General features: G+C 46.0%; 1 protein-coding gene across 2 annotated transcripts in view; it reads left to right on the top strand.

Annotated features, from left to right (window-relative positions):
• LOC147010488 (glycine amidinotransferase, mitochondrial-like) overlaps positions 1-11,965 on the top strand; it is a 38,741-nt gene extending 26,776 nt beyond the window's left edge. For both annotated transcript variants that reach the window (XM_085860250.1, XM_085860251.1), the window contains exons 7-11: positions 3,497-3,634; positions 3,811-3,975; positions 4,069-4,132; positions 4,326-4,442; positions 11,508-11,965. In XM_085860250.1, the coding sequence (XP_085716376.1) occupies positions 3,497-3,634; positions 3,811-3,975; positions 4,069-4,132; positions 4,326-4,442; positions 11,508-11,620 (597 nt within the window). In that variant the 3' untranslated portion in view covers positions 11,621-11,965. The remainder of the gene's footprint in view (positions 1-3,496; positions 3,635-3,810; positions 3,976-4,068; positions 4,133-4,325; positions 4,443-11,507) is intronic.
• The last annotated feature ends 2,979 nt before the right edge of the window (positions 11,966-14,944 follow it).

Here is a 14,944-nt window from a genome sequence, read left to right as displayed (position 1 = left end):
CATATACAGCTGTGTGCTGTGTCAAGGATTACTTCTGTGTTGATCTCTCTTTTGCAATGGTTCCCCAAATTTGTTTAGCACCAGCACCACAAAAGGTTAATCCAGCTCTGCGTAACAAGGGTATGCTTCTGAACATTTCATTGGTTGTTGTATCATTTTGAATCTGACTTTGGCAGCTATTTTTACGAACATCACAAACTTAAACGAGGCACCTCTCTTAATTGCTTGCTTCTCTTTCCAAGTGGCTCGGCATGTGACTTGCAAAGTGGTTGATACGGAATGGCTGGGTTGGGAAGCGACAGCAAGCTACTTGCTAAAGGAACACACCCCAGGATGGTGAAGCTTATGGAACAATTGTTTTTCATCAAGTTGTGAGGAGTCTCACATTTTCCACCAGTCTGACATGCTATTGTCCTCTGTTTTTAAACACAATTAGCTGCTTCATTTATATCACATATGTAACTAGAACGGCACTCAGTAGAACACATATACCTCCACCAGGTTGAACAGTTTACGTTTTGTGTTTCCATTTATAGGCCGGATCTGCATCTGCACTTGAACCATATTTAACCGGCTTGGTCTTGTCACCTCCCCAACGCATCCACCAAGTTTTGATATAATCCGTCCACAACTTTTTGAGATATCTTTCAATATATCGTTGTGGCATTGTCTCTCAAGAGTGAAAAATCATTTAAAAAATTATCATTTCTGCATTCGGATCAAGATCTTCAGTAACATAGAATCAATTTGTCCCTGTCACACACCCAACCTTTCCACCAAGTTTCGTCCGAATCTGTCCACAACTTTTTTGAGATATCCTGATCACAGACAGACAGACAAACAAACAGAAAGGGGGTGAAAACATAACCTCAATCCACTTTAAGTGGTGGAAGTAACTACCAGCTCAATGATCTTCCTGTCCAAGGAACCTGCTATTTTTGATTGCCTTATGACCTCCACCACCGAAGGTGGACGGCGGTTGTGTTTTCACCCCGGTCTGTTTGTTTGTCTGTCTGTGAGCAGGATATCTCAAAAAGTTTTGGACAGATTCAGACAAAACCTGGTGGACATGTTGAGAGTGTGACAAGAATGAAATGATTATATTTTGGTGAAGACCTGGATATGGATACTCAAATTTTTAAGAGATACTTCACCATTGAGGGATACGGTTAAAAACAATACAGAGTACAGCACGATATCTCAAAAAATTAGGGATGGATTTGGAATAAATTTGGTGGACCAGTTGGGTGTGTGACAAGGACAAATGGATTCTATTTTTTGGTGAAGATCTGAATCCTGATCCGGATACAAGAGTGTGTTAAAATTTTTTAAAGTGAATCTCACCATTGAGATGTTCCACAGGTGAGACAAAAGAGGAACAAATGAGTGGAGGTGAGCAGTGAACCTGGATTTTGGGAGTTTCACCAGAAGTGGGTTATTGGCAGACCACCTGCAGTGGGTTATTGGCAGAAACCTGGGGATGACAAAGCACAGAAAGGGCAGAGGGTGCAAGACCAGAAAGGAGATAATAGAAAACAAAGAGGGCACCAAACTTTCTTTGATATCAGAGTAATAGCCCCAGAGATTCAGCTTCATCGCAGGAGATTCCAATGACTGAGGGCCTTGCTTTCCATGGAAACAAGGTGTGAGGCAGGGGAGCCAACAAAAAGGGGATAGTAATACTCCATCCCAGCTAAAATGAAAGCCTTGAAGTTGATCAAATTTCAGGTGACCCAAGGAAAGACTTGGATGCCCAATCGACAGCATGCTTCAGATGCCAACTTGAATTTGTGCTTTGTCCAAGAAATATGGTGGCTGAAGGTAAGGCCCAAAGGTTTGAGTAACTGAACTTCTTCAAGAGGTTTGTTAAGGAAGTAGATGGAAGAATTCCCAGATTGTCCTCTCAGAAAGACAGTGCGAATATGGCAGTGAGACAGTGAGAAGGAGAAAGACAGTGAGAAAGACAGTTCCTCAAAAGGAACTTCAATGCAGGAATAAGCGATTATGCCCATCTATGCCTCAGAAATGGTGACCAACCTATGGTTGTTTGTCCCTGCTCTATCCCTTTAAATGCTGAACATCAAACAAGGAAACAGCACGTACCATTTGGAAAGTCTTTGGTATGACTCAGCCTGGGTTCAAACCACCAACCACCCATACTCAGAGTGGATGCTCTAACCATTATGCCTGAGGTGACAATTCCCCTGAGTGCATTGGTTCTGATGATGGTGTTTCAACCAGAACAAAAGGAATCTCACTTGCATTCAAAACACAATGAATCATTGCAAATGAAGTCCGGTCGATGACCAATCCTTCCGTCATCTCTCCAACAGTTGGTGAAGAACAAAGGTCCCTTGGTGCTGAGCCACCGCGGCTTCAAAAGGGCGTCAAAAATGGCAAGCAGAAGAGGAGACTCATTCATTATCATCGTGGTCATCCAACCAAGCAAACAAAATCCACTTCGCTCAATTGTCTTGATGATGTAGAACAAAAGTCACTATTAAATATTGACGTGTTGAGTGACTCATGAATAAGAAAAGGCTTAAAAGGAAAAAAGAGAAGAAGAAAAAAATGCACGAGCTTCTCACGTGTTGAAATAACGAGCTTCCATGAAGTGAACCTCACAGTGTTCTCGACGCCTATCGGCTCTCTGGAAAGACTCCAGTGAGAAATTGCTAGTGTTCACATGATTGCTTTATTTCAAATTTTAGCAACAATACAAAGAAAAATGAATGAGTCACTACACATGCCATTGAAAGACATGTTCAAAAAGTGTTGGACCAACTCCTGATTTTATGAAGCTCTACAGAGGGAAGAGACTGATGGCTGCCTATATGAGGAATGGGGGAACCTTTGGCAGAGGATGGAGTAATCAGCAAAAAGATAAGAAGGATTGTCCAGAGTATTGGAAACAAAGTTGATGAAGATAAGAACAGGACTGGGCCCAAGACATAGCCTTGGAGCACTCCAGCTTCGACAGGGATAGGAGATGAGATGATCCTCTTGAGAGCCACACACTGACTTTGAGAGTAGAGGGAGTCAGCAAACGATGAGAAAGGTGGCCTTGGATGCCGTAGGCTGTGTTTGGAGAGCAAAACGGGGAGCTAGACTGTGTCAAATGCCTGAGATCAAGGGCCACCATCCCTTGTTTGGAGAGCAGCATGTCCAGCGTGAACTGGCCTGATCTGTATCCAATCTGATGATCATCTGCGATCATGCCATTGGAGAAAATGAATGACTTGTTGTCAATGAAGTAATATTGGAAGTAAGCTAATGGTCCTGTCGTTATGAGTATCTGCTTTTGCTCCGTCCAATCCTTCTCCACCCCAGAGACTGTGGTTTTATTCATATTCATCAGCATAGAATCTGCAAAAAAGAAATCGCTGTACTGTATAATTATCCTAGTTTTAATGTTTCACACATTTAAGCTTGTTTGTGTCTCCATGCATTTCTCAGCCACCGAGACATTTAGTCTTTCTCCTACACTCCACCTAAGGACTATCCCGTGTTCTCCGTCGAGGATAGGAATGCACTCGTTGCAAAAGGCCACTTCGTTACAACGGAACACGAGCCCTGCTTTGACGCGGCAGATTTCATTCGAGCCGGAAGGGATATATTTGTGCAAAGAAGCCAGGTATGATGACGTAATTGCTTTTATTACATCGCCATTCATATTGATAATGTATTCCTCATTTGTCAATCATTTCCTTCTCATTACCAGCATCCCAACAGTGAATGTCAGAAGTAATAAAGCTTGGCACCATTTCGCTAGATGTAGGATTTGTATCATACATTTATCATTGGTTACAGGTAACAAACAACTCCGGGATCGAGTGGATGCGACGACACCTTGGGCCACGGTTCCGCGTGCATAAAGTGTCCTTCCGTGACCCAAACCCAATGCACATCGATGCTACCTTCAACATCATTGGACCAGGGTTGGTGATTTCAAACCCTGACAGACCTTGCAATCAGGTAAGATTAGAGATCCTGTGTATGATTTCAAGGATGTTCCAGAGAGTATGGAGCAGCGACAAAACCATCTCTGTCCGTCACTTATTATTGCAGATTGACATGTTCAAGAAGGCTGGATGGAGAACCATAACACCGCCAGATCCACTGATCCCACATGGTGAGGTTGTTTTCCTGGTAAAGTGTGAAGATGATTCCAAAACTTAATTGTCAAAATGTTTTTAACAGCTCAATTTAAATGTTTTTCTCAATGAGATACAAATTTCAGAGAATATTTTCAATCCATGCTCTATCCTCAAATTATATCACCTTCCAATTTTGTTCCTCTGTCTTTTCTTTCTCATCCAACACAGACCACCCACTTTGGATGTCCTCTCGCTGGCTCTCTATAAATGTGCTGATGCTTGATGAACATCGAGTGCTCGTTGAGAAAGAGGAACAAACGACACAGAAGATGTTTGAGAAACTTGGTGGGTTCCTGAAAGCAGTGTCTGATATTGTCATTTCCAAGATTGATCATGCATTTTGCTGCATGACCTCTGCCATTTAAACGAGGATGCACCATGGTATAAATTTTGCCAGATGCTGAACAATGATATTTTGGTATCACATAACTGGTACTCCCTCGTAGAAACATCAGGATTCATTTCATCCTCACACTCACATCCTGATAAACCAACTGAGAACAGGCTTTCCAAAACATTGACATTAGTCTTGAGGAGTGAGAAAATAATTCCATTTTGAGAACTAATTGATCAATAATTTTGGAACACAGGTGGCTTTATCAGAACTCCTTGCTGATCTATACTAGCAGCAACACTGCCACTAAACTTGCTGTAGTACACCAATTTAAGTTTTAGAGCTTTGAATATTCGGTCTTCAGAGGTATTGAGGGGTCGCTATTCATTCTTTGGGAGAGCAGAAGCAGCATGTCCAGAGTTGAGTGGCAGGATCAGAATTCAAACTGATACTCAAAGATCAGGCAGTTTGAAAACAGGAAATACTTGAAAATGGCAGCCATGATGGCTTCCCTGAACTTGCTTGTAATTGAACATAAACTAGCCCATCCTCAAAGTAGTCCCGGGGCAGGACAGAACTTTTTTCTCTCTTCTCCTGTGAGGACACAAAATTGAGTTGACAGTGGGACAGATATGATGGATTACAATGGGGGACAGATTGGGATAGGTTGGATACATGATATTTAGAAGTAAACACAGTTTACTCAGGCCAGTCAGGTCAGGCCTGATTAGATCTGTGACTTTCCACAGGTATCATGTAAACCTGTACTAACCTGATCCATGGTCGGGTTGTCGGCGACTAAATCATCTCCCCCACCAGGTTTTTTGGTGAGGAGGGTGTTTGGATATGGATACCCAGTAGGATTAAAAACAAAACCTGTCAAAGGGCGGAGGAGCTCCTTGTGAGCCAACGTCCATCCATATCTAGTGCCCAACTGTATCTGCGGACGTCCTCCTGCAGTTGGATTACTTCTTATTAGGAGGTTGGTGGAAGGACTTGCACTCCAGCCACCGTAAAACCCTTCATTCGGCAAAACACAAAGAAATCTGAAAACCCACTCCATGGGAGTACCTCCTGTGCAGCTTCCCTTCGCAGGGCAGCTCACCGGATGATGGGATTGGGGCAAAGCCTTCGGAACTGCCAATCTTTGATGATAGGAGGGAAACCATGGGGTAACATTCCCGGGTCAGATTGCGGGAGAGTGTGTCGGAGTGGTGCTGAGGTGTTGTCCACCAGACGGCGGGCTCCTTGGGTTAAGCTGAGGCGATCCCTTTGGGTGGGTGCCTGAAATGTTCTATCCTGAAGAGAGGATGATCACCTGTCTGTTATCATCTGAGCTCAAGCATTTGGACATCGGTATTGCAGCACTCTCTGAGGTTCGGAGACCGGATTGTGGCGAGATCATGGTGGGTGGTTACACCGACTATTGGTCTGGTCGCTCTGATGGTTATCATTCCCAAGGAGTTGCTGCAGCTGTGTCCAATAAGCTGACTCCAATGATAATCGAGGTAACACCAGTCAATGAGCGTATTATGAGACCAAGGATTCGTCACTCCTGAGGTGTCATTTCCCTGGTCTCTGTTTATGCTCCGACTGAGGTGAGTGATCTCACCGTGAAGGATGCATTCGATGCCACGCTTGAGTCTGTGGTTGATCAGTGCCCCGGAAGAGATACACTTCCAGTCTTAGGGGATTTCAATGCATCGACTGGAACTGATAGGGATGGTTATGAGATGTGTGTTGGTCCCAATGGGTAAGGAACTATGAACCAGAATAGCACGAGGTTCCTTGACTTTGCAAGAAGTCATGGACAAAGGGTGGCCAGTTTATGGTTTCAGCACCAAGCTCATCGCTGGACTTGGTATTCCAACGCTGGCGGTGTGGCAAAGGAGATGGACCATGTCCTCGTTGACGGTCGCTGGAAGATTATCCAGAACTGCAGGGTCTACCGGAGTGCTCACTTCCTCTATACTAACCACTGGTTTGTTGTAGCAACTCTGAAGTTGCACCTTAAATCCAGGAGAATGGTACCATCCCAGCCTAGGCTGGATGTTGGCAAGCTCAAGGATGAGAGGGTAACTGAGGAGTTTGCGAACAAGCTGAGTCGAGATTTGAGGAGTCTGGGTGTTTTGGCAGGTCCTGAAGAGTTGTGGAGTGCCTTCAAGACCACTGTCCTTGATGTTGCCGGTGGATGTCTTGGAACTTACCGTAGGGCAAATAAGAATTTTGTCTCTCAAGGGACACTGGATACCATTGACCCGAGTCACAAGGCCAAGCTGAATGGCAGAGCTGAGCTGTTCAGGGAGCTAAGGCGTAAAACTGTACGTGCGCTAAGGGTAGACAAGGAGGCCTATGTGCAAGGAATTTGTGAGGGGGTGGAGCATCACCTCTGGTCAGGTGATTCTCGTCCTGCTTACAGGGGAATTCACGCATTGTGTTCATCCAAGCCCATCCCTCGGTGTACTGCAGTGAGAGCAGAGGGTGGTAGGCTCTTGACAGAGGAGTCCGAAGTGAAGGCCCGCTGGGCTGGTTAATTTGAGCGGTTGTACCAGGCTGATCCACCAGCGGTCGAGTTGGACATCAGGGGTGTTACAATATCTGTTGGTGACCCTCCACTCAACTGTGGTCCACCTTCGTTTGTGGAAACACAGGCTACGGTGAACTGGTTGAAATGGGGTAAAGCTCCAGGGATCTGTGGCATCCATGCTGAACTTCTCAAGGCTGATGGAATTGCTGCACTCGTGTTGTTGCATGCAGTTCTGTGCTCTGCCTGGAACACAGGAATCATCCCAACTTACTGGAAGAGGGGCCTTGTTGTCCCTCTCTGGAAAGGGAAGTGTGATCGCCAAGACTGCAACAACTACCGAGTGGTGACACTTCTCTCAGTGCCGGTTAAGATCTTTGCTCAGATAATTCTTGATCGGGTTTGCCACCATCTGCTTGAGCACCAGCGTCCAGAGCAGTGAGGCTTTACACCAAAGAGGTCAACAATTAACCGGATCCTTGCTCTTCGGGCCCTCACAAAACGCAGACGAGAGTTTCGGCAGGGGCTGCTTGCAGCCCATGTTGATCTCTGTAAAGCGTTCGATTCAGTGAATCGGGATGCCCTCTGGAGGATCTAGGTCTTCGTAGGGTGCCACTAAAACTGATCAATCTGATGTCTGAACTCTACTCTGGTACTGAGAGTGCTGTGAGATGTGGTGGTATCATCTCTGACTAATTTCCAGTTATTACTGGAGTTCGTCAGGGGTGTATACTGGCCCCCACACTTTTCAACACTTGTATGAACTGGATTCTAGGGAGGATGGCAGAGAGATCAAGCTGCGGTGCATCGTTTGGGAATGTCAAGATCTCTGACCTTGATTTCACAGATGATGCAGTCATCTTTGCGGAAACTTTAGATATCCCTTTGGGGGCTCTCGGGGTGCTGAATGAGGAGTCGGAACCACTGGGATTACGGGTTTCCTGGGTCAAAACTAAGATCCAGGCTTTCAATTACATCTTGGATGCTGCTGTCCTGTCTGTGTCTGTTTATGGTGAGCATGTTGAAGTCGTGGAGAGATTCACTTACCTTGGCAGTGATATTCATGTCTCTGCTGGCTGAGAGTCAGAGGTCAATAGATGTCTGGGTCGGGCCTGGGGAGTCATGGATTCACCGAATAATGGGGTGTGGCGCTGCCGGTACCTGTGCGGGAGGACGAAAGTCCGAGTCTTTAGGTCCTTGGTGCTTCCATCCCAGTCTTGCTCTATGGATGCGAGACTTGGACTCTGAGCAAGGATCTGAGAGGGAGACTTAATTCCTTTGGCACCAGGTCTCTTCAGAGAATCCTTGGCTATCACTGGTCAGACTTTGTGTCCAACGCATGGTTGCTAAGAGAGACTCAAATGAGATGTGTTACCTGCATAGTCTGTGAGCGTCAGCTGCGGCTGTATGGACATGTGGCTCATTTTCCTGATACTGATCCTGCTCACCAGATTCTCTCAGCGAGGGAGTCTCCTGAGTGGAGGAGGCCAATGGGCCGACGACGTGCCTCGTGGTTGCAGCAGGTTGATCAGCATCTCAAGGAGATTGAGATGGGCCAGGCATCTGCCTGGGGGATGGCCAGACGGAGGCCCCTGGAGTACCGGCGGAAAGTGGACGCAGCGACGCGCTGCTCTGGCGCATGCTCCCATACCTGACCTGACCTGACAGTTAACTCAGGCAGAGTCCACAGATATATGATATCGGGTGTGCAAGAGCATATCGGGGGAGCATACACAAAGACTGACTTGATGGAGCATGACCATAACTTTGAGGAAGGAAACTGGTTGGAGAGTTCAGCTTGAGATTTACAAGATGATGTTTACTGACTTGCTGACTCAGGAAACTCAGATTCTTCTTGCGAGTCTTACAGAGTGACCTAAAGTTAACCTCAGGTCGAGTTTGCTTTATCCCAGATAAACAGACCACCACTGTTCATCATAATGTTCTCTGGCTTTTTAAAATATGAAATATAATTTGACAGTGAATTTTAAGAAAAAGAAAATTAATCGGTGTGGGCACTTCGCAGCCAAAATAAAGTCCAAGGGAGTCCCGTTTACCGGCATTGGTTGATGGATGTGAAAGATCCCATGCTGTCCTTCGTGAAGAGTGGGCGAGATATCGCCGACACCCTTTACAAAGCACAAATTCCTGCCCGACCTAACCTGCAGAGGGCATTGTATCAGCAGCACACTCAGCCAATGATGCTACCCTGCAGCCTTTTGCTGCGTACAAACAAAGAAGGTCTCTGGGGAGAGTAGAGCACCATCTGAAATTGAGTGAGGCTGCACACCTATGTTCGGTAAACCATTTAACAAAATGTTCATGCCAAATTCAATCATTTTGCATCTGAGAAATCGTCATGAGAAGGCTTCAGTGTCGTCTGTATTTAAGATCACCGTGATGTCACCCAACCCCATCCCTTTCATGAATGTTGACCATTTGCCTTTCACTCTTTTCCCATGATATTGTTGCGGATTCGCGCCCGCCGGTGTGCGAACGGCCACGTAACTCAAATCGCGGCACGTCGCCCACCGGACGGACAATCCAGTCGTGACCCTCTCGGACTAACGCCGGGAACTAGTCACGGGTGGACCTTTCGGTCTCACCACGATCGTGCCAATCGGCCCCCGCGTGGGATAGGGTTGCTCGCCAAATTCGACCTACCTAATTACCCACACGGAGGGTAGACCGGGCGATCGCACCTCGCCGCAGGTCGACTTCGGACACGGGCCACTTTAAGCGACCCGTTCTGTACTATCGGGATAACCGAGCGGTGTTATTCGTCGGCCTCGACGGTTCAATTAATTATCGGGCGTTTTAGCCCACGACCAACCCTTTACGTGAAGCAAGATGGAGATTCAATGAAAGAAAAGACGAAGCGAAGTGGGAAACAGTTCAACAATAAGCACATTTATTTCGCGATGAACGGAAAGCACACATATACAATTCCACCAAAAGCACATGTAAAAGAAGAAGACAATGCAATATTACACAAAAAGCAAATGCAACAATGCAGATCTATTACCGACTACGCGAGCACTCGGCAACACTTATACAATTTTACTTCACAGACGGCGCCGACAACACATGTACCCAAAACAAAAGAAAAAGAACCACCCTCAAGGATGAGGCGGGCCTGGGGCCGAGACCGGGTCGGGCCTACCCGTCTGATGATGAGACGCGAAGTGGCGGTGGTGCCTCAACTCTGCGGGCCTCGCGGACAGTGTCTGGTAGGGGGTGGGAAAGGGGCCCCCTTTGTCGCACTATCTCAGCGCGGGGGGAAACAGGAGGGGGTTGCTGATGCTCGGGGGAAGGAGGATATCACCCTGTCTCGGGTCCCGCGGCGAGCGTCTCCTCCTCGACCTCTGTCGCGTTGCTGGCCTCTCCCTCTGCAGCTCCCGGCACCGACGCGAGCACCCCCTCGTCCGCCTTCGCCGCCGCCACCTCTCCACAGCTCCGTCTACTCGCCCTCTCCGTCTCCGCTCTTGGCTCGTCCCAACTCTTCACTCTTGACTTCTCCCACTTCTTTCCAGCCCCACCGACGACTCTCTTGAACTCCGCACAACTGCTTTTACTGACGAACGCAGCCGTTTATATAAGCCCCGTGGCTTCGCTCTTTCACCCTTGACCCTTTGCCTCCGACCCTTCACCTCTCTAACTGGCTCCCCATTGGACCGAGGAAAAGTGGGCGTGAATGCTTTTTGATCCATGAATTTGCATATAGCGTCCTCACTCCAACGCCCTGGAGGCGGGGCCAAATCGCCCACGCTCTCCGATTGGACGGAACAAAAGTGGGCGTGAGTCGTTTTTGATCCGTTTTCTGCGGAAAGTCCGTGATGTTTTTGAATACGCTGCTCGGTGCGCGCCCTGCACGAGTCCAGTATTGGTGCCCACGAGTGGCGCGAGATGGTGTGGATGCGATGGTGGCGAGTTGTGACGGTAAAGGTCGTGGCGGTTGTGGTGAAGCGGCGTTGTGGTTGGTGGTTGTTGTTGTGAAGCGGCGTTGTGGTTGGTGGTTGTTGTTGTGAAGCGGCGTTGTGGTTGGTGGTTGTTGTTGTGAAGCTGCGTTGTGGTTGGTGGTTGTTGTTGTGAAGCGGCGTTGTGGTTGGTGGTTGTTGTGTGATGGCTGTTGAGACGTGGTTGGTGGTGGTAATAATGGCGGCTGGTCCAAAATAAAGATAGTAAAAGAAAAACGGCTATCCTGAAGAGTCGCAGCCCGCATGAATGACATCTATTCCCTCTAGACAACGGGTTTGGGCCTAACTACACATATACTTACCGAGATATCTCACCTAAGGGACCTGAATGGTGGTTTGTGAATTTCGTCAACCACAACAATATTATACTTCTCAGAAGTCTCCCTCAAGCACTCATCGTGTATCACACCAGTCCGATGAGTATAATGCCATTCATCATGTGTTTGATTAACAGCTGTGATTTGTATGATGGGGGAGTGTGACCAATGCTCTCTTTTCACCCATTCATCCCACAGGAATAACCCCAATCCCTGTGTCTATCCGCTTTGCCAACTCCCTCGGTGGCGGATTCCACTGCTGGACATGTGACATCCGCAGGCGTGGGGGTTACGCTTCATACTTTGAATAGATGTTATTGTTTTTTAATCTCGACTATTTTTTTAGCCATTCTTTGTCAGGACATAATTGTTTTCTTTGGTCACAAAATATGATAACATCATTGGATTTTAATGATAATTATTTTCTTCATTGTGCTGTATCCCTCTTTTTCCTTCTGTTTGTGCCTAATCCCTCTTCCCATTCTGATAACATTTTTATTACTCTGTTGTTACTCAAGATGGATTTTTCATAACTGCCTTTTGCCTCCCCATTATTTGTTATTGCATGTTATCTTCAAGGTAGATTGATCATGTTAATCGTACTTTGAAAAAACAAAAAGATCTTTGTTGAGAATAAATAGTAGGAGTCCACAATATACTTTATGTTTTCATGCAGGATGGGTGGTGGAAGGTGGTGTGGGGATTGTGGGAGGAGGGGAAGTTGGGGACATGGAGTAAATTGGGGAAAGGAAGAGGTTAAAAGGAAGAGAAGTGTGGGGATCGGAAGGAAATGTAGATTGGAAGAGTGTAGGATATGTGAGAGTGAAGTGGCATGTCGGAGGCATACATCAATTGAAGAGGAAGGGGACAACACAAAGTCTGGTTTTTACATGTGATAAAGAGATGATTTCAAACAATGTACCTCAATAGAAGACAATGGCAAATTGATTACCTCCGCCACCAAAGGTGGATGGAGGTTACATTTTTACCCCTGTCTGTCTATTTGTTTGTTTGTTAACAAAATATCTCAAAAAGTTATGGACAGATTTGGAGGAGATTTTTTGGAGAGCTTGGGTATGTAACAAGGATGAAATTATTAGATTATGGTGAAGATCCGAATCAGGATCCGGATCTGATTATTTTTCAGTGAAATTGTGGACTGATTCAGATGAAACTTGGTGGGCAGGTTAGGTATGTAACAAGGAAGAATTTATTAGATTTTGGTGAAGATCCAAAACCTAGAATTTTCAAGGTGATTCTTCACCATTAATGATCGTGCTAAAATGATATAGATCACTATATTTCAATAAATTATGAACGGATTATGACAAAACTATGTGGATGAGTTGGGTAGGTGACAAGAACAAGCCAATTCGATTTTCCTTAATGTCTGGATGTAGATCCAGCATACTAGTGGAACACAAAACTTAAACTGCTCAGGCTGGCAGAAGTATACACTCTTCTGAGTGCCGTTCCAGTTTGTAAATAGATTACTGTAAAATGGCAGCGTAATGTCACCCAAGACTGGCCCTTAGGTGATATTACTCTGCAAGCTTCCGAGGAGCCAAGTTCAAAGATATTCCAGAACCTTCCCACTTCATTTCAATACTTAGTGTGTCTGCAACATTAATTCAGGGAATGGAAATTAGTGAGACACAGGGATGAATTGCAAACTTCCAATATGGTCCTGAGTCATGCTCACCTGAAAATGTCTATTTTCCTGTCATGTCTGCAGCTCTTGGAGGAGCTTGTACACATTTCCTCTAAATTACAATGACATTATGAAGAAAGAGAGAACCAAACACAACATGGAATGTAAACATCACGATTTGCATACCTGCATTTGAATAGCAAACAAGCCAGCCCGGTTCTCGAATTTCTCGGAGATCTTCACATGATTTGGCATGAAAATAGCACAGCAATGTACTCAGAGTTGAAGAGAGTTGATTATGTTTGCATTGATATAAAATATGGTGGAGGAGGTGGAAGAGGTAGGGGTGCATTTTGGAGCAAGCAACTATAACATTGTGTGTGCAAAGATTCTGTTAAGGGTTAGAGTTCAGGATAATCGAGTGAGGCTTTTAGATTTCAGGAAGGTAAACATTGAGGGAATGAGAAGAGAATTGGGTGATGTAGATTGAGAGACTCTAACAATAGGACAATCAGCATCAGAGAAATAGGAAATGTTTAAGGAGCAAATTTTTCGAGTGCAGAGTAAGTGCATTCCAATGAGGTATAAAACTAGAAGCAGAAAGAGACCAAAGTGGTTGAGCAGTTAGATAAGGAACACTATTAAGAAGAAGCAGAATGGATTTATTAGTCTAAAAATTACAGGAATGGAGTTACATTTATATCACTTTCGGAGTAAACAGAGGCAAGTAACGAAAATAACTTGGCAAGCCAAAACAGAATATGAGAAGGACATGGCTATGAATATTAAACGGAATAACAAGGCTCAGACTAGAAACGGAATAACAAGAATAACTCTCGGACTCTCTGGAAAATCCTCTATTTCTCTTTGCCGACGACTCCACCCTCTGCCGTACCATCTGTCATCCCTCAGACCGGCAAGCAGCAGCTTCTTCGCTCACTGCAGATCTGGATAAAATCACAAACTGGTCCAACACGTGGAACATGTCTTTCAATCCAGACAAATCTCACACTCTCACTATGTCTCTTCGAAAGGACCGTTTACAAAACCCCCCCATCCACTTTCTCAACAATCCTCTGGAAGAAGTCTTTTCTTTCAAGCTTCTAGGTCTCACTATCTGCCATGACCTTTCCTGGGAAAGTCACATTTCCAACCTCGCCTCAAAAGCCAGTCGCCGACTGGGAATCCTCCGTCGTGCTAAGTCCTTCCTCGGCCCTCTTGAGCTCCTGACCACTTACAAAGCTTTTGTCCATAGCCTGATGGAGTACTGCTCTCCCCTCTGGGCTGGTGCTCCTGCCTCCCACCTTTCTCGGCTTCACGCTGTCGAAACCAGGGCATTTAAGATCATCGGCATCTCCCGCAATGAAGCTGAGTCTTTGGGCCTCTCACTCAATCACCGCAGGTTGGTCGGTGGTCTTTCTGTCTTCTACCGACTCCTCTCCAGCCTTGCCCCCCCTGCTCTCTCTGCGATTTGTCCCCACCACATTTCCACAGGGCGCTCAAGGTCTGCCAACAACCCCCTTCTGGTAAAACTACCAAAATCAAAAATCACTGCTCATCTTCACTCTTTCATTCCTCTTTTTTCCCGTCTTTGGAATAAACTTCCTCACTCTATTCTTTCCCATTCTTCCCTCCAGGCTTTCAAAACAGCTGTTCACCACCACCTCTTATCTTTCCCCATCCAAATCCTCGATCTTTTCTACCCCCGATAATCCACCCAAGCCCACTTCCTTCATTTCTCCTGCTTTCCTTCCTGAAAGTCCCTGAAATGTCCATCTTCTCTTCGCCATGTTCCCCGTCCCATCCCCATCCCTCTCCCTTCCACAGTTCACCTAATGTGTCTGTTCCCCACTGTTTTGTCCCTTCCACTCCCGCCCCTCTTGTCTCATGCCTCCTTGCTGTGAGTTGTGTGTTAGCTCTCATACGAGCCTCGACCAAGGTATACAAAAAAAAAAAAAGGCTTTCTTTATGTACAGGGGAAAAG

Source organism: Eptatretus burgeri, chromosome 16 (assembly GCF_056783735.1).
Source record: "Eptatretus burgeri isolate ZD-2024b chromosome 16, Ebu_testis_v1, whole genome shotgun sequence".
Classification (NCBI taxonomy): domain Eukaryota; kingdom Metazoa; phylum Chordata; class Myxini; order Myxiniformes; family Myxinidae; genus Eptatretus; species Eptatretus burgeri.
Note: the sequence above shows the minus strand (reverse complement) of the source record. Positions and strands in the feature narration are given on the sequence as shown.